Raw genomic sequence first — 20,845 nt, forward strand, 5'->3', positions numbered from 1 at the left:
GCAAAAACCAAGGCTAGGATATGTTGATAGTTCTGTAGGAAATATCTGTAATGAGAGATACATTACAAATCATATTTCTCCTCCTGAAGTATGACATCGCAGAACCGCCAATAATTTTCACTAAGCAACAGATGAACTGCTTCAAAGGACATTAATAATTCTATTAAAACATATCAGTAACTCTTAGGCATACTGTAAGTTATATAGTTTCAAAAGGTGATTTGAGAGTGGAGCATTTAAAGAGTAAGAAAATGATGAAATCACTGAGTTGAGAGCTGTTATAAGTGTGTATGTATAAAATTTTAATTTGTCCAATAAGAAATATGAGTGTAATCAATCTATATTGATTTTAGAATGAAGCAAGAAACAGAACAAATAATTTGTGCTGCAAGTAATATTATTTATTTATTTATTTGGTTTATATACCACCCTACTCCCAAAGGACTCAGGGTGGTTTACAAGGCAAAAATTTAAAAACAATACAATATAAAATTATGAGTAATCGACTATGCTCCGTCAACCTATTGGAGAAAGATATATGGTTTAAGATATGCTACAGTTAAGAAGTGAAATTCTTTACGCAATCTCATCAACCAGATCTTCAGATGGGTGCCTTGTGAAACCAACTGGATCAGATATCATGTAGAATTGAGACAGTATCCCAGCCACTATGAAATCCCCTGGCAGAAAATACTTGTGCTTAATAAGGGGAGGTTTCTCCATAGCACATGCTTTAGTACAAAGAATAAGGCATGTAACTCCTGACAGTAACATTGCCAATGTTGCTATCACTGCCATGGAAAATGTTTGTCACCACATATGAACCATAGCCACCTTCAACAATGAAACATAAGGGAAAAAATCTTCTCACTGATTAGAATAGCCTCTATAAATATTCTTTCCTAAATAGGAAATTGTTGCAGCTCTAGCATTTTGGTCACCCAACTAACAACACTTTTCAACCCTGAGCTGTTCTTGGGTAATTGTCCCTTGAAATTCCTCAAGGATTTGAGAAGAATCTACTTCACAGATATTCTTTAGGTAATTATAGGGGAAATCAATGGACAGTTAGTGAAGCTCCTCTGAGATTTTGAGTAGAAATCAGAATGATGATATTGATGGACTAGGAAAAGGTACTCATAACTGTGAACTGAATAGGAGCTAGAGGAGAAAAAAAGAAAATGCAAATGCAAATGTACAAATGCTAGTTCTTTAGCTGTAAATGTTTCATTCTGTGGAACAATAGAACTACCTAACTTTCCCGTTAGGAAGAACATTAAAGCATGACTTTTCCAAAAAGCCAAAGAGAAACGGACCCACCATATTATAGGATCACACTCACATTTTTTTATTGTTTTGAGAGGTCTTTAAGCACTTTGGTTATTGTATTTGTAATTTAATTATCATGAGATTTCTTTTTAATTTGTAAGCTGCTCAGATTCCTTTGGGATGGGAACAGTGTGTAATGCCTTGTAAGCAACCAGATAAAAAGGAATAACATTGGAGAAAAGTTTTTAATTGATTCACTTTTAGAGAGTGAATCAATTTTGGAAGAGAACGTTCTTAATATTAAGAGAACCCTAGTTTTCAACACTGTTTTTATTGAAAAATAAATAATAAATAGTAAAAATATAACATGGCTCTTTTCACTCATTTCAAAGGGTTTTTAATCTATTCCCTCAAAGTCTCCTGATGTGGGCCATTTTTTTTGCATGTGATTACTGACATGATCCCCCACCTGATTTAATCAATCAATTATCCACCATTGATATTTCATAGCCCTGCAACAAATCTTTTTGATCACAAAAATGGGAAATCAATTAGAACACTCCTTCCTCTTTAATTGTGAAATAGCTTTAAGGAGTTTATTTATTTATAAATGTTAACTCCTTCCTTCCTTCCTTCCTTCCTTCCTTCCTTCCTTCCTTCCTTCCTTCCTTCCTTCCTTCCTTCCTTCCTTCCTTCCTTGCTCCCTTTTCTTCCTTCCTCTAACCTCCTAGGACCCACTAAATTTGATTTATTTATTTATTTTATTAAATTTATATACCGCCCTATTCCCGTAGGACTCAGGGCGGTTTACAGGTAAAATTAAAAGCATAACATACAAAAATTAAAATCAGTTAAAACAATTAATTAATTCAAGTCCCCGAAATTTAAAACTAAAACCTAATTAAAATTAAAACCCCTCAGTCTGGGCCAGACAGTTCAAAGAGCCAAGTTTTCAGGTCCCGGCGAAATGAACGAAGGTCGGGGGCAGTCCTAAGTTCCGTGGGAAGTTGGTTCCATAGGGCCGGTGCACCCACAGAGAGCGCTCTTCCCCTGGGAATAACCCGCCAGCATTCCTTAACTGGTGGTACCCTGAGAAGGCCCTCCCTGTGGGAGCGCATAGGATGATGGGAAGTTGATGCCAGCAGCAGGTGTTCCCTTAGATAATCTGGACCCAAGCCATTTAGGGTTTTATAGGTCATTACCAGCACCTTGAATCTCACCCGGAGGGCAACCGGAAGCCAATGCAGCTCGTGGAGAAGAGGTGTTACATGGAAGTATCGGGAAACTCCCATCACAACTCGCGTGGCTGCATTCTGCACCAGTTGAAGCCTCTGAGTGGTCCTCAAGGGCAGCCCCATGTAGAGAGCGTTGCACTAGTCTAGCCAGGAGGTCACGAGCGCATGGGTGACTGTGCGTAGGGCACATCCATAAATGCACATCCAAAGACAGCAGCCCTCATAGGATGCCAGTTCTTTATATTGATTACAGCTCATCACATAGCAACCAAAGAGCCCACCTAGCACACTCATCTAGGTACTGAAGAGGAACCAAGAAGTATGAAAACTGCAGAACACCACATAGTAGGAGCCTCGGGCAGAGATTTCTCTGACACCCATCCAGATCTATAAAAATACATGGGGTGGAACAATATTTTTTTTTTATTAATTTAATTTATATACCGCCCTTCTCCCAGGGGACTCAGGGCAATACATAAAAACTAGATACAAAAATTAAAACTAGATACAAAAATTAAAATTATTAAAACATGATTAAACAATGCCCATAAAATTAATACAAATTAAAATTAAAATTCATTTATAAAAATCCCACCCCGTCCCATCAGGCCAGGCCAGCTTGTTTAAAGAGATGGGTTTTAAGATTGCGCCGGAAGGAGCAGAGATTGGGCGCCATCCGGAGCTCAACCGGAAGATGGTTCCATAAATCCGGTGCACCCACAGAGAACGCCCTCCCCCTGGGGGCCACCAGTCGGCATTCTTTGACTGGTGGCACCCTGAGGAGGCCCTCTCTGTGGGAGCGTACTGGGCGGAGGGAAGTTGATGCCGGCTGCAGGTGCTCCCAAAGGTATTCCGGACCCATGCCATGAAGGGCTTTGTAGGTCATTACCAACACCTTGAACCTCACCCAGAAGACAGTGGGCACATTCTCCCTGAAGTGGATATTGAGGGTAGAGAATTTCATAGAATACAATTTCTGTTCAGGCTCTGGATGACCTGGGGTAGATCTATGATTGTCATGGTGTTCTTTGACTTTTGACCCACATTGTATCCCACTCTTAAAGGTAAAGGTAAAGGTTCCCCCGCACATGCGTGCTAGTCGTTTCCGACTCTAGGGGCCGGTGCTCATCTCCGTTTCAAAGCCGAAGAGCCAGCGCTTGTCCGAGGACGTCTCCGTGGTCATGTGGCTGGCATGACTAGATGCCAAGGGCGCACGGAACGCTGTTACCTTCCCACCGTAGTGGTCCCTATTTTTCTACTTGCATTTTTTCATGTTTTCGAACTGCTAGGTTGGCAGAAGCTGGGACGAGTAACAGGTGCTCACTCTGTTATGCGGCACTTAGGATTCGACCCGCCAAACTGCCGACCTTCCGATCGACAAGCTCAGCATCCTAACCCACTGAGCCACCGCATCCCTTATCCCACTCTTAGAGAAGGCTAACTGAAGTCTGCTGTGGAGAAGTGAAATGGATTCAAGGTGATCAGACAGAGAGGTTGCTCTTAATTAATATTTAAAAGGCGAGGAAAGGGTTTTAAAGGTGCTAGCCAGTCCCATAGTTGTGTGCTCCTTTATGCCCACAAGCAAGGCTGCTGAGCCTTCTTTTCATGCCTTTCCAGAGGTCAGGAGAGAGAGGGTCCTCCTCACTTATGGGGTGGGACAATATTCCACAGGGTGGGGGCAACAACAAAGAAAGTTCTCTTAAGGATTCCACAATATAAATTTCTTGGCTGACAGATCTATGGTACTGAGTTCAAGTTCATTTGAACTGCCTGAATCTCCTGATTTCCTGGGAGTGTGACAACTGAATGGCATACAGACTGACTACAAGCAGTGACATGACAAAGTAGCAACAATGGTGCATTGGAAGACCTGCAAGAAATATCATTTGCCTGTAAGCAAATAGACGAGAAAGAACTAGAGAAGATAACAAAATACAAAGACCTACAAACAGAAATAGAAAGACAGTGGCAAAGGCAAGCAAGGGTAGTACCAATAGTAATAGGTGCCTTGGGTGCAATCCCAAAACAACCGGAGCGCCACTTGAACACCATTGGCATTGACAAATTTGCCATTAGTCAATTGCAAAAGATGGCATTAGGAACTGCTTCCATCCTGTGACGATATCTGTAATACCATCAAACATCCACAATTGCAAAAGATGGCATTAGGAACTGCTTCCATCCTGTGACGATATCTGTAATACCATCAAACATCCACATTTGCCTATCCCAGGTCCTCGATAGGTAGACAAAAATGCCAAATCCAGTATGAAAATCTGACTGTGCGAATAATAATAATAATAATAATAATAATAATAATAATAATAATAATAATAATAATAATAATATTAATAATAATAATAATAATAACAACAACAACAACAACAACAACAACAACAACAACAACAATAATAATAATAATAATAATAATAATAATAATAATAATAATATAAAGTTGGAAGGGACCTTGGAGGTCATCTAGTCCAACCTCCTGCTCAGGCAGGAAACCCTATAGCATTTCAGGCAAATGGCTGTCCAGTCTCTTCTTAAAAACTTCCAGTGTTGGAACATTCACAGCTTCTGGAGCAGGTTGTTCCACTGATTAATTGTTCTAACTGTCAGGAAACTTCCCCTTAGTTCTAGGTTGCTTCTCTCCTTGATTAGTTTCCATCTGTTGCTTCTTGTCTTCCCTTCAGGTACTTTAGAGAATAGCTTTGACTCTCTTTTCTTGGATCACATGTGGTGGTAAAGATATCTTCCCCCATACAGATGTTAGCTACATGCACCACCAATAGTAGTTAATATACCCCATTACGGAATCTATACAGTAATGGTATAGACTCTCCTGGTGGGTTAATCAAAAACATTCCAACATCATGCTGTAATTCCGGATCACGCTGATGGCGTATAAATCGAATTAATAAATAGAATTCACACTGTGTCTGCCTTTTCCTTTAGCTTGTCTGAAAATATGGTCGATCAAAGGTATATGAGCTATGGTTCTGCTTATTCTCAGGAAGCTGCCAACTACTTTGGCTGGGAGCACAGTGTACACTGCAGTTGTGTGCAAGTTTAATACATTTATGTTTGTAGCTTCAAAGGGATTTGGTTGCTTTAGGTGAGCTAGATTTTGGTCACAACAAAATGTTTGCACTCTGCCGCTACAGTGCAATTCTGAGAAAAGTTTGACTTAGCTTATAGGGTTGCCACAGGTATAGTGAAGTCACCAATGCACTTCACGAAGCTTCTATCATTTTCTCCGGATTTGAAGAGATATGGAGCCCTAAATGACAATACCAGTTGGGACACATATGTGAAAACATTCAGTCTCAGTCAACACTGCCTGTGTCAATTTCACAGAAATCCAAACAAGAGTTAAAATGACAATTTTCCTCCATTGGCCAATTTCTTCATATTAATTTCCCCTGATGGAAAATAATAATAATAATAATGGAGTATTTAGTCTAGAGATGCTTTTCATCTATATGGTTTCAACCCAGGCCATATTCCCTTTGCTTTTGTCAGATTACTGATCCAGAGACAAATTTCCCTATGGAGTTGTGAGCCAATGTGAAAAAGTCATATGACTTACCGTGACCCCCACCCCCTCTGAAGCCAGTAGTAATTATTTCTATGCAATTATCAGATTCTCATGACTCACCCAACCTCCAATTGCTTCCCAATAGCTGCCAGAAAAAGCATTAAAAAAAGCCATAAGTCTGAAATAATTCCAGGTTTCCATTCAGGGCAGGTGCAGAAGGAAAACAGGACTGTTAAATAATCATTTGATCCAGGGCATTTTTATTCCCAATCTTTCCCATCTAGGCTAATGGCATTAATAGCAATCATGCATCTGTAGGTGGTCACAGTGGGACCTCTGACACTTGATGGTGATGCTGGTCCTGGTTTTATTTCTTTTACCACCCATAGTGTGCAAATTTTCTGCAGAGACGTGCTCTAAAAATGATCCTCTTCCTGTTCGGCATGAGTGGCAGCAACCAGGAGATCTCCTCCTTGGTGGAATGTCCTCACAGATGATTTATATTTTGTTTCCACTTGCCTTCAAGAAACATCCATCAGAAGAGCTGGAATCTGATGTTCCCCTGTAAGGATTTCACACACACACACACACACACACCCTTTTTTTTTGCTGTTAGGACTTTGAAAAGAAGGTGCCCAAATGGTTTGACATACTCAGTTTTACTAAATCAGAATGATCTACTGTGAGTTGCAGGTATTGGGTATATCTAGTTTAATGAAAAGAAGGACTAGGGGTGATGTGATAATAGTCTTCCAATAGCTAAGGGACTGCCAAAAGGAAAAAGAAAGGTCAACCTATTATTCAAAGCAATGGATGGAAACTAATCAAGGAGAGAACAAATCTAGAACTAAGGAAAAGTTTTCCTGACAGAAGGAACAGTTAACCAGTGGAACGACTTGCCTCCAAAAGTTGTGGATGCTCCAACCCTCAAGGTTTTTAAGAAGTGATTGGACAACCATTTGTCTGAAAAGGAATAGGATCTCCTGCTTGAGAAGGGTGTTGGACTTGAAGATCTCCAAGGTCCAACTCTGTTATTCTCAGTGAGAATGTCTTCACATGAGCCCATTATCGGTTTTAATGACTAAAAGTTGTGCTTGACTTGTTATGTTATCAGTTGTTTTGCTGAAGCTGATCCTGAGCCTCCAAGTTCACTGTTTCAACCTTTTACCCTAGATTAGATGGAGATATAAGAATCAGAATGATGTAGCGGTTATGCCACTGGGTTAGAAACTGAGAAACTGTGAGTTATAATATTGCCTTAGGCGTGAAGCTAGCTGGGTGATTTGCAATCAAATCCTCTCTATCGGCCCTAGGAAGAAAGCAAAGGAAAATAATTTTTAAATAATGTTACCTGGAAAACTACACAAGGTGTCCATCTGGCCACCAGGAGTATAAAATGACATGAGGATCACTAAGGAAAAATAAATAAATAAAGGTGGAAAGGTAGTATTTGTTCACAGTTGTGTATGATTCATTATTCTTTTAAAAGAAAAATATAACCATGGCCACTGATTTTACTAAAACCTTTACTAAACCATTTGAAATGTTTTCAAAATCATGCCTTCTGTTGAAGAATATTTTCATACAGTTTTAAGATATGCATTATGACATAGAGTTTTTATCTATCTATCTATCTATCTATCTATCTATCTATCTATCTATCTATCTATCTATCAACTATCTGTCTGTCTATCTATCTATCTATCTATCTATCTATCTATCTATCTATCTATCTATCTATCTATCTATCTATCTATATCTATCTATCTATCCATCCATCCATCCATCTATCTCTCTTTGCTAAAATTTGAGCATTTCCCCCCCCTAAATTTGGTGGTATGAATTTGAGATTTAAATGTAAATCATCCATTCCTTACAGAAAAATTCGAAAGACATCCCAATCCCAGTTTTATATTCATTATATATATTGTTTTCATATACAATATATGAATCTTTCTCATGATGGGGAAGAACACCTTGTATCTGGCTGCATGTATAAAATCCAGAAGTTGTGGGTGCTCCAACACTAGAGGTTTTCAGGAAAAAAATTGGACAGACATTTGTCTGAAATGGTATAGGGTTTTCTGCCTGAGGTGGTGTCTGTGTGTGTGTGTGTGTGTGTGTGTGTGTGTGTGTGTATTAGAAGACCTCCAAGGTGCTTTTCAACTCTGTTATTCTGTTATTCCCTCTTTCAAACAGTGATGAAAAACTATGACTGTTGTTTGCAATGAATCTGATTCAGGACTGCAGCATTTTTCTTTTAATGTTAGTCTATGTTGGGACACTTTGCTCTGTGGCATCTGCCAGTGAATGAGCTTGTCACTTTATTGGCAGCATGGTGACCAGGTTCTACCAACACATCCTGGCCTTGGCATTTGCCATAAATGAAATAAATGAGGATTCCAAGATCTTACCCAATATCACGCTTGGATTCCATATCTGTGATAGCTACAACGATGCAATGCTGACCTATCGGACCACTCTGGACCTTCTTTTCAAAATGCACAGACTTTTACCTAATTACGAATGTGATTCTGGGAAAAAGCTTATTGCTGTTATTGGCGGACTTGGTTCCATTGTCTCATTCCATATGGCAAACCTTTTAAGTCTTTATAAGATTCCACAGGTAAGATCTGCTCACAGAATAATGGAGAAGTTTATAAATTATGATTGTTTTTCTTCTTACTTTGATTTTGCAGTTCAGAAATGCAATATAGAGGGACAGCAATGTTTCCCCAGGGTGGAAAAGGGATAGGAGATTAAGAGTAAAATTGTGTCAGGATAGAGCTGCAAGGCACTTTGAAGGTCTTCTAGTCCAACCCCCTGCTCAAGCAAGAGACCCTATTCCACTTGAGACAGGTGGCTGTCCAGTCTCTTCTTAAAAACCTCCAGTGATGGAGCACCCACAACTTCTGGTGGCAAGCTGTTCGACTGGTTAATTGTTCTCACTATTGGGAAGGTTCTCCTTAATTCCAGGTTGCTTCTCTCCTTGATTAGTTTCCATCTGTTGTTTCTTGTCTTGCCTTCTGGTGCTTTGGAGAATACGTTAACCCCCTCTTCTTTGTGGTAGCCCCTCAAATACTGGAATACTGCTATCAAGTCATCCCTAGTCCTTCTTTTCTCTAGATTAGCCATACCCAAACCCTGCAGCCTTTCTTCATATGTTTTAGGCTCAGCCATTCTCAATATATACATGGTTGTACTTTGACAATAAAGGTTCGTTCATTCATCCTGGTCTTTACTCATCTTAATTGTTCTTCTCTGCACTTTTTCCAATTAACTACTTCTAGTATACCTCTTAAGGGACGCGGTGGCTGAGTGGGTTAGGACGCTGAGCTTGTCGATCAGAAGGTTGGCAGTTTGGCAGGTCGAATCCTGAGTGCCCCGTAACAGAGTGAGCGCCTGTTACTCGTCCCAGCTTCTGCCAACCTAGCAGTTCGAAAGCACATAAAAATGCAAGTACAAAAATAGGGACCACTACGGTGGGAAGGTAACAGCGTTCCGTGCGCCTTTGGCATCTAGTCATGCCGGCCACATGACCACGGAGACGTCCTCGGACAAGTGCTGGCTCTTCAGCTTTGAAATGGAGATGAGCACTGGCCCCTAGAGTCGGAAACGACTAGCATGCATGTGCGGGGGAACCTTTACCTTTACCTAGTATACCTCTTTGCAAGATACTTGTTCCAGGAAATCATTTTTTTTAACATGCAGAAACATTCAAACAGAATAGACGTTTACCTTGTGGGTTTATGCAGACAAAGATACTTTTTTTTAATTCTGACATGTACAAAATTTTTCTTGCATGCAGATTTGTTTATACATTCCTTCCAGCCAGTTTCTAAAACCTACTCTTTTTTTTTAGCTTACTTATGGCTCCTTTGCTCAAGATGAGAGCTATATTACACCATCCCAAGCTCTATACCGTATGGTTCCAAATGAAGCCAGTCAGTACAGGGGAATTATCCAGTTACTTCACCATTTTGGGTGGACATGGATTGGGTTCTTCATCACTGATGATGACAGTGGAGAACATTTCATGCAGGTGTTAGAACCCTTGCTTTCCCAGAATGGAATCTGTTCAGCTTTCACAACAAAAATCCCAAAAGCACAGTTGAATGATATCTTAAATCTTAACAGTAAAGTCATGAATATTTATCTGCCGATGACTAATGCCAATGTTAATACAATTGTTGTTTATGGAGAAACCTTGTCCATGATGTTGCTGAGCAATTTTTTGCTTCAAGCAACTCATAATAATTCAGATATATTCTTTCAAAGGGTATGGGTTATGACTGCCCAGATTGATTTTGCGATGACAATAATTCAGATGGGCTCAGATTTGCAAGTGTTTCAAGGAGCCATTTCTTTTACTGTTCACTCCCATCAACTGCCCAAGTTCCAGAAATTTCTTCTGGCCCTAGACCCATGTCAGGCTGAAGGAAATAATTTTCTGAATGACTTCCTGGAGCAAGCTTTGAACTGTTTATTTCAATGTCCAAAGAAGATGGAAGTCACAGAAGTATGTTCTTGGGAAGAGAGCTTGAAGAAACTTCCTAGATCTCTGTTTGAAATGGACATGACCGGTCATAGCTATAGCATCTACAATGCGGTCTATGCTGTAGCACATGCTTTACATTCCATGGAGTTATTTAGATCCAAACTCACATCAAAGAGTGGTATGAAAAGGACCAAACTTCAAAGTCTTCAGCCTTGGCAGGTAATGACTGTGGGTATCTCTTTCCCTCATAAAAAGATTAGTACAGACTCATATATCATCCATATTATCTCTTTAAGGAGCGATTAAAGTTGTAAGTCTAGTCTAGTGAAAAGAAGGACTAGGGGAAACATGATAGTAATGTTCCAATATTTGAGGGGCCGCCACAAAGAAGAGGAGGTCAACCTATTCTCCGAAGCACCTGAAGGCAGGACAAGAAGCAACGGATGGAAACTAATCAAGGAGAGAAGCAATCTGGAACTAAGGAGAAACTTCCTGACATTGAGAACAATTAATCAGTGGAACAACCTGCCTCTGGAAGTTGTGGGTGCTCCATCACTGGAAGCTTTTAAGAAGAGACTGGACAGACACTTGTCTAGAATGATATAGGGTCTTCTCCTTAAGCAGGGTTTGGACTAGAAGACCACCAAGGTCCATTCCAACTCTGTAATTCTGTTATTCTGTATGATTCACTGAAGAACAATCATAAGGTTTTTTTTCCCTTCATATGGGAAACATGACATGGCAGGTGGCAGGAAATGCTTTATTTTTTTAAAAAAAACATTTGGATATTGTAAAAGAACTATAGTTTAGAGTTCTACTACATTGATACTGCTACTCTTCCTCTGTTACTGTTGTTCCACACTGAAAAATTCAAAATGAGCCTCCACGGTCCCTTCACACTCTGTCATTCTGTATTCCGAAGTGCCTGTGTGTGCAAATAGCTTTATAGTGATGTAATGTCAACCAGTATTAACCATCTTATTCTCTATGAAGATTCTCATTCATCCAGGGTCATAGTTATCCCAAAGATGCTTTTTCACAAGGCAAGTGGACTTCCTTGTTTTTCTTTGAAGACATTACGCTTCTCGTCCAAGAAGCTTCTTCAGCTCTGATTGGATAGTGGGGAATGGAAGGATTTACACTCCTTGCAAACAGCTGGTCCTTTGCATTCTTTTAGCGGCCATCTATGTCAAAACTGAGCAGCCCTCTCTCAACAGAGGGGGAGGGATCTGACATCATCTGTATCCAGTCTACAACACAGTCCTTTCAACAATTCCGAAAAAGCTCCACACACATTTGTTCTACTCAGATAAGGCTCTAGGTAGCACTAAGACTCACTAATCTCAATGTACACATGTTGTACTTTGACAATAAAGCTTTATTTATTTATTTAAAAGAATGCAAATGAACAGCTTTCTGCAGGAGTATAAATTCTTCCCTTCCCCACCATCCAGTGAGAGCTGAAGAAGCTTCTTGGATGAGAAATGAAACATCTTTGGTTCTTGTTTATTTGCGTGTGGAAAACATGCTATGATCTAGTGCATTCAAGCCTGAAAGAGTATAAAGCCTAAGATAAGCTCTCTGAAGTTGTAAGTTGGATAAAATTCAGAGAACAGCAACTAAGATGATGAAAGGCCTGGAGACTAAAACATATGAAGAATGGCAGCAGGATTTGGGTTTGGCTAGTCTAAAGAAAAGAAAAAAATAGGGGTGATATGATAGCAGTATTATAGTATTTGAGAGGCTGCCACAAAGAAGAGAGGGTCAAATTGTTCTCTAAAGGACCAGAAAGCAGGACAAGAAAAAATGGTTGGGAATTGATCAAAGAGAGAAGCAACCTGGAATTAATGAGAAAGAAGAGATTGGACAGTCACTTGTCTGAGATGGTATAGGTTCTCCTGCTAGAGCAGGGGGCTGGACTAGAAGACCTCCAAGGTCCATTCCAGCTCTATTCTATTCTATTCTATTCTATTCTATTCTATTCTATTCTATTCTATTCTATTCTATTCTATTCTATTCTATTCTATTCTATTCTATTCTATTCTATTCTATTCTATTCTATTCTATTCTATTCTATTCTATTCTATTCTATTCTACTCCACTCCACTCCACTCTACTCCTCCACTCCACTCCACTCCACTCCACTCCACTCCAGTCCACTCCACTCCACTCCACTCCAGTCCACTCCACTCCACTCCACTCCACTCCACTCCACTCCACTCCACTCCACTCCACTCTACTCTACTCTACTCTACTCTACTCTACTCTACTCTACTCTACTCTACTCTACTCTACTCTATTCTATTCTACAAAATACAGCCCCTTTGTTCTCATGATTTATGCCCTCTCATCATTTTCTGCATCTTTAATCATTCTCTTCATCCTCAACCAATAAGGTTAGCCCACATAACAAGTATCATTATAAACTGATCTGTTTTTTTTGTCTATATACCTTTATCTTTTTAAAAATTATCTGTCTGTCTCTCTGTCTGTCTAACATGGTTATTGGTCTGTTGTGTCTCTGGTGAAGTTGCACATGGTAGACTGAATAGTCATGTGTTGCATAAAAGGAAGGAGATGCGTCAGAAACAATTCCAATCAATTTTCAGTGTGTTGTTTTCCTTTCTCTCTGTCTCCCTCTGTATGTTGGATGTAGCTCCATCTAGTTCTTCAATCTATTGTGTTCAACAATTCTGCTGGGGAAACAGTGTTCTTCAATGGAAGGAAGGAAACGGGTGGTGGATTTGATATCACAAACATAATCACATTCCCAAATAACTCCTTTCTTAGAGTGCAAATCGGAACAGTGGATCCTGAAGGGAAAAACCTCAATATTGATGACTCGTTAATTAGGTGGCCCCAGCGTTATAATCAGGTATGATCTATGATTCTTTTCCAGAAAGTTTTTTCATCTTCAGATCTGTAACTAAACATTTGCTTTTTCTGAATGGGCTGAGTCCATCGTGGGTGACAATTTATTTTCACAAAAATTAGGTGATTCTGAAACCTTGTGACTGTCTGTGGACAGAAGCCCTTCACCTTAGACTGTTCCTGATGGTTATCTTCAGTTCTTCATAGAACATTCAACTAATACCATCTACCCATCTTTTCCACTGTCTTTCCATTCTTCTGAATGGGTGACAATTTATGTCCATAAAAATTAGGTAGGTATCATTAAGTTGAGTCTGAAACCTTGTGACTATCTGTGGACAGAAGCTCTTCACCTTGGACTGTTCCTGATGGTTGTCTTCAGTTCTTTAGAGGACATTCAACTAATACCATCTACCCATCTTTTCCACTGTCTTTCCATTCTTCTGAATGGGTGACAATTTATGTCCATAAAAATTAGGTAGGTATCATTAAGTTGAGTCTGAAACCTTGTGACTATCTGTGGACAGAAGCCCTTCACCTTGGACTGTTCCTGATGGTTGTCTTCAGTTCTTTAGAGGACATTCAACTAATACCATCTTTTCCATGGTTTTTCCATTCTTCTACTTCACTCAGCCTTGTAAGTGTACTATAGGAAGTCCTTGGCTAGAACCATGATTGAACCCAACCTAGAACCACAAGTGAACCCAAACTTTCTATTGCTAAGTAAGGCAGTAGTTAAGTGAGTTTTGCTTCATTTCTTGTCTCAGTTGTTAAGTGAATCACTGCAGTTGTTAACTTAGTAACATGGTTAAGTGGATCTAGGTTCCCCATTGATTTTGCTTTCAGAAAGTCACAAAAAGTGGTCACATGATCCCAGGACCTGCAATCATTATAAATATATACCGGTTGCCACGCGTGTGAATTTTGATCCTTTGATCATGGGGATATAGTAATGAGGCCGTTAAGTGTGAAAAACAGATTTTCATGGTCTAGTTTCATAGCTTATATTTATCTTGTTGTGTAATATATAATATAAAAGGAAGCCTTTCTTAAATTTAGATAGACAGACAGACAGACAGACAGACAGACAGACAGACAGATAGATAGATAGAAAGATAGATAGATGGTAGTTAGACAGATAATAGAGAGATAGATAGAAAGGTAGTTTCATTGCATTTTCCATAACTTAATTAAACTTTGATTGAGTTAGAAGAAATAATTGTTGTCAACATCATCAAGGAATATCACTACTCATTTCTTCATTCTAAAAGTTTTGGATTGAGTCAATTGATTGATTGATTGATTATTTATTTGCTTGAGCTCTAGAACTTTATTATCTAGATTATAAAAATAATAGCAATCCACAATGTTCCTTTATATCAATTGCTGAAGAGGGAAATGCTGTGTTTAGACTGTAAGTATGGCCTCATATTTTACTATCCCCATGACTACCCAGATGTCATTTCATTTGCAAATAGTAGGTGTGAAAACCTAAATTCCTTGGCTTGTTTCTCCTAAACCCATTGCTACTTCTTTCTTTGTGGTAGGTACAACCAGTTTCCATATGTTCTGAATCTTGCCCTCCAGGTTATCAGAAGAAAAAAAGAGAAAAGGATAAATTTTGCTGTTATGATTGTGCACCATGCCCAGAAAGGAAGATCTCAAAGTTGAAGGGTAGGCAATGCATTATATTCAACAGCGCTAACTTCTTTGCTTGAGATAATAATAATAATAATAATAATAATAATAATAATAATAATAATAATAACAACAACAACAACAACAACAACAACAACAACAACAACAACAACAACAATAATAATAATAATAATAATAATAATAATAATAATAATAATTTAATTTCTATACCGCCCTTCTCCCGAAGGACTCAGGACAGTGTACAGGGCAATACAATAAAAAATACAATGTACAAAATTTAAGAAGGAATTAAACAGTGTAGCCCAAAATTACAATAAAAATTAGTAAAATTAATATTAAAATACCCCACTCCCATCAGACCAGGCCAGCTTGTTCAAATAAGTAAGTTTTTAGTTCACGGCGGAAGGAGCGAAGGTCAGGAGCCATCCAGAGCTCAACCGGTAAACGGTTCCAAAGGTCTGGCACGCCCACAGAGAACGCCCTCCCCCTGGGGGCCACCAGTCGACACTCTTTGACCGACGGCACCCTGAGGAGGCCCTCTCTGTGGGAGCGCACTGGACGAAGGGAAGTTGATGCCGGCAGCAACAGATAAAGAAGTAGCAACTATCCCCCTTGTTCTTGCATTCATGAGATCCCCTGGACTTTTCCATCCAACATCAATCAAAGGATGGACTAGATGACCTCCAAGGTCCCTTCCAACTTCTTCTTCTTCTTCTTCTTCTTCTTCTTCTTCTTCTTATTATTATTATTATTATTATTATTATTATTATTATTATTATTATTATTATTATTATGAAAGAAAAAGAAAACTCAATGGAAAAAAATGCTCATCCTCCCATGCTTCATGCCTGTCTCTGTGATAAACTGATACCTTCATCAATTCACACAGTGATAGAATCTTAAATTTGTAAAACTGTGGAACTGGATGGGGCCATGATGTTGATATAATGCTACCCTCTGGAGTACGCAATACAACCAAGGAAACAAACTTAGAAAGGAGGTTATCTAATCATTTTTTTAAAACCTCCATCAATGGAGAACCCATAACATCAGTAGATAGATCCTTCCATTTTTGAGCAGATATCTTTCTCCTTATATTTATACAAAATCTAGAAAGCTGTAACCTATAACCAAGATTTTTGGTCCTAGTTTCAACTTTTGACTATTTTTCTTATGCCTCCCTTCTATGTATTTGAGCATAGAAAACATGTTCTCCCTTAGTGAAGTACTAATACCACTTTACAATGCCTTGGTAAGGCCACACCTGGAATACTGCATCCAGTTTTGGTCACCACGATGTAAAAATAGATGCCGAGACTCTAGAAAGATTACAGAGAAGAGCAACAAAGATGATTGGGGGACTGGAGGCTAAAACATAGAGGGAACGGTTGCTGGAATTGGGTATGTGTAGTTTAACGAAGAGAAGGGTGAGGGGTGACATGATAGCAGTGTTCCAATATCTCAGGGGCCGCCACAAAGAAGAGGGAGCCAAGCTATTCTCCAAAGCACCTGAAAGCAGGACAAGAAGCAACGGATGAAAACTAATCAAGGAGAGAAGCAACCTAGAACTAAGGAGAAACTTCCTGACAGTTGGAACAATTAACCAGTGGAACAACCTGCCTCCAGAGGTGGTGAATGCTCCAACACTGGAAGTTTTTAAGAAGAGACTGGCCAGCTATTTGTCTGAAATGGTATAGCGTTTCCTGCCTGAGCAGGGGGTTGGACTAGATGACCTCCAAGGTCCCTTCCAACTTTTATGATGATGATGATGATGATGATGATGATGATGATGATGATGATGATGTCGCTTTCCTCCCTCCAGGCTAAATATCTCATACGTCATGTCCTCAAGTCCCTGTATCAACCTGAGGGCTTTCAACATCTTTCTGGAAATTTGGTGTCCAGAATAATACATAATACATTGGGTGTGGTCTCACCAGTGCCAAGAAAAGGGGAATAAACTGATAAAGAATAAAGAATAGTATTTAGAGTGCTTACAAGAAAAAAAAATTGTCAAAGTGTTCTTCAAGCTGGAAGAAAGGGCATGAAATGTTGAGATGGAATTCAGTGATAACAAATGTCAGTATTGAAAAATATTGAGGCTTATGCCCTGATGGAGATTTCTATTAAAGAACCTTCATTTCTTCAAGGCCCAGTTCAGCTGTACAGCAATAACAAAATTAAGAATTTGCTATGAAGGAAAAAGTTTGAAAGGTTTCAAATACAACAAAGACAAATGATCAATTACTATATTATATTTCATAACAAGAACAAGAGAACAGGCAATATTAGCAGTAGGAAATCTTATTTGGTGCTGGCTTTTCAAGAATATGGTGTATTCTTCAGAATATTGTATATTGATGCTTAAACTGGATGTTTTCATTTCTTTTTTTAACCTCTTTATATTTCATTCAAGACAAAATTAAACTCCAAAGAATCCAAAAAGGGACAAACAGGGGAACCCACCCCCCACAAAACATCAAGACATTAAAAAAGAAAAAAGAACCATAAGAAATCCCCAACACACATACATATATTATCCCCCCTAATTGAATACTGATTAATATATTACTTCAATATTGGTTCTCACCCCTTGTGAAACAGCCCCCTCCATTTTTAAATTAGTAAATCTATTTGCAAGTTATTGACCTGTCTTCTATATAATACATTAAGGATAATGGGTTTTATTACTGTTCAATGTATTTTAACTTATTGTTATAGTTTTGGGGCATCTTGTTTAATCTTTTTTAATTTTTGTATTCTTGTCTTTTAACATGTATTGCCCTGTTCACCGCCCTGAGTCCTTCGGGAGAAGGGCGGTATACAATTATTATTATTATTATTATTATTATTATTATTATTATTATTATTATTATTATTATTATTATTATTATTATTATAACATATTTAACAGAAAAAAATAATAACAATAAAACAAAACAAGATTAAAGTTTCAAAACTCTCTATCAACAAATTGTTATTGCAATCCACTCACAGAAAGTTTACCACTCGTAGAAAGTTTATCTATCCCCAATCATCCTGAAAAATTACAAATAGTTTGTCCTGTATCAAATACCCATGTTTCTTTCTTAATGCCATATCTTATCAATTGTTGTCTAATTAACTATAATAGATTTGGTCTCCACAGTAAGTCTATCTTCCCATCAAGGTCCAAATAAAAGTGATTTCCAATTATATGTAATAAATACATCCCGTATTTTCTTTTCTTTTCTTTTTCAGATACGATTGATTGTACTGAATGCGCAGAAGATCAGTATGCTACCAAGAATAGGGACGGATGCATCCCCAAAACAATAAGCTTTCTTTCTTATGAGGAACCTTTAGGAATCAGTTTAATGTCAATGGCTGTTTCCTTTTCTTTGATAACAGTGTTGATGTTGGGAACCTTCATTAAGCACAGAGATACCCCTATTGTCAAAGCCAACAACCGGGATCTCACTTACATTCTCCTCATCTCCCTTCTTCTTTGCTTCTTGTCTTCTTTGCTCTTTATTGGACAGCCCAGGGAAGCAACTTGCTTTCTCCGACAATCTGTTTTTGGCATCATCTTCTCTGTTGCTATTTCTTCTGTATTGGCCAAAACCATCACGGTGGTGGTAGCATTTATGGCCACCAAACCAGGATCCAAGATGAGGACATATATGGGAAAAAGATTGTCAAGCTCTCTTGTCATTTCCTGCTCTCTGGTTCAAGTAGTTACTTGTATTGTGTGGATGACAACCTCACCTCCATTCCCAAATTTAGATATGTACTCAGTCCCTGGAGAAATTGTAGTAGAATGTAAAGAAGGAACCACCATTCTGTTTTATGTTGTCTTGGGTTACATGGGATTCCTATCCTTTGTCAGCTTTACAGTGGCTTTCCTAGCCAGGAAGTTGCCAGATACTTTCAATGAAGCTAAGTTTATCACTTTTAGCATGTTGGTGTTTTGTAGTGTTTGGTTGTCTTTTGTTCCAACCTATTTGAGCACCAAAGGAAAGTATATGGTAGCTGTGGAGATCTTCTCCATCTTAACTTCCAGTGCTGGGTTATTGGGTTGTATCTTTTTCCCCAAATGCTACATCATTCTTCTAAAGTCTGAACTAAACACCAAGGAACAATTGATAAGAAGAAAAAGATGAGGAGTCTCTTATTATCATATAACAATGGCCTACATTTGTATGCTAAAATGGGATTATTTCTGAATTTATCTGAAATTATATAGGGCAGAATGCCTGATCAACTAATTATTATTTGCACCAATCCACTTAAAGGTATTTAGTTATTCATACAAATATTGTGGCAGATTTATTTGAATTTGAAATGAAAGATAGAACTTGGAATAACCTGTTGATTTATTTATCATTCATGTAGTATCTAAATGTCATTTGAGCATTCATTGGGAACAATTCCTCTCTACTGTTGCCATATCACTCATATTTTCCAGAAACTAAACTTAAAGGACACTCTTTTTTCTTGTTTTAAGGCAGCTATGAAGATTGAATAGCCCATTCAGTCTTTAAACTAAACAAATCTACATTGCATTGACCTGTAGCAATACATTCTGGACAAAATATGTCCACAACTGCTTCTCAAATACTTGCTGTTGACTCATGAAAGCAGCTGCATCCTTTTTTCAGGATCAGGCAGCTGCTTTAAAGAGTTGCTGATAGCTGCCATTTTGAATTGAACCTGAAGTCCAGCTTAGATTTATTAATAATTAATGCAACTGGAGGACCATTCTTTGAAACATAGGAGGAGAGTGAGATATGAGCAAATCTCTTTCTGTGTATTTCTCTATGTGTGTCTTTGTCCCTCTCTGTGTGTGCTTGTGAGTCTGTGTTCTGTTGGGAAAAGACAATACAATCAATTCACTTTGGAGAGGAGGTAGGGTGGAGACCCTGTTTGCCAGTAAAACTGTTACTGTGACTTGATGGTGACAGATGCAATTATCATTCCTATAATTATTGAAACCATTGTTATTTATTTTTCTTGACCCTGTTTGGTGAATTTTAAAGTTCACTAAAGAAACAATATCTAAACAGGTTATCCTAGTGACAAGAAACCCTCTGCGTGGCTGAAGGCTGAAAAGAGAAGACCACTGACTCACCCATTGAGCCATACTGTGGCTAGCTAAGCAGCCTCTAATTTGGTTCATATTTCAATGTGTGAGACTCAAGAAACCCCACAAATATTGGTTCAAAACCATCATTATAGATTGTTTCAACAACAATTGCATTGATGTGGCCAATAAAGTTTTAATAAGGGTCAAAAATATGTGTGTGTATGTACTATGGATTGAGAACGTCTATACAGAGCCTCAATCATCCAGGTCATGGTTGTTCCAAAGGTGCTTTTTTCCCCCCTAAAGGCAACTGGACTTTCTTGGCCTTTTTCCTCTGAAAACATTTCACTTCTCATCCAAGAAGCTTCTTCAGTTCTAACTGACTGGTGAGGAATGAAAGAATTTATATTTTCTGCAATCATCTGCAGTCTTCAGAACAGATGATTGCAAAGAATATAAATTCTTCCATTCCCCACTAGTCAGACCTCAAAGATCTCTTCTTGTCTGGGATTCTATGATTCTAAGTAGGTGTCATCTTCTCTCTCTTTCCCTCTCTCTCTCACTCTGCCTTTCTCTCTCTCTTCTCTCTTCTCTCTCTCTCTCTCTCTCTCATCAATATGAGACATGCATACTTAGAAAACACCAGCAAAGATTTGCAAAACACAAACTGGGAAAAAGGAATAGTGGTTTTAAGCTTCCCAATTGAA

General features: G+C 38.6%; 1 protein-coding gene across 1 annotated transcript; it reads left to right on the forward strand.

Moving 5' to 3' along the window:
- Positions 1-9,970: 9,970 nt before the first annotated feature.
- On the forward strand, positions 9,971-19,215 carry LOC310649024 (vomeronasal type-2 receptor 26-like; the record flags this gene model as incomplete). Its single annotated transcript, XM_083377270.1, has 3 exons — positions 9,971-10,762; positions 14,962-15,088; positions 18,314-19,215. The coding sequence occupies 3 exons, from the start codon at positions 9,971-9,973 to the stop codon at positions 19,213-19,215; spliced, it is 1,821 nt and encodes a 606-aa protein (XP_083233396.1).
- Between the last annotated feature and the right edge of the window lie 1,630 nt (positions 19,216-20,845).

This window comes from Vipera ursinii (genome assembly GCF_947247035.1).
Source record: "Vipera ursinii genome assembly, chromosome: Z".
In the NCBI taxonomy this organism is placed as follows: domain Eukaryota; kingdom Metazoa; phylum Chordata; class Lepidosauria; order Squamata; family Viperidae; genus Vipera; species Vipera ursinii.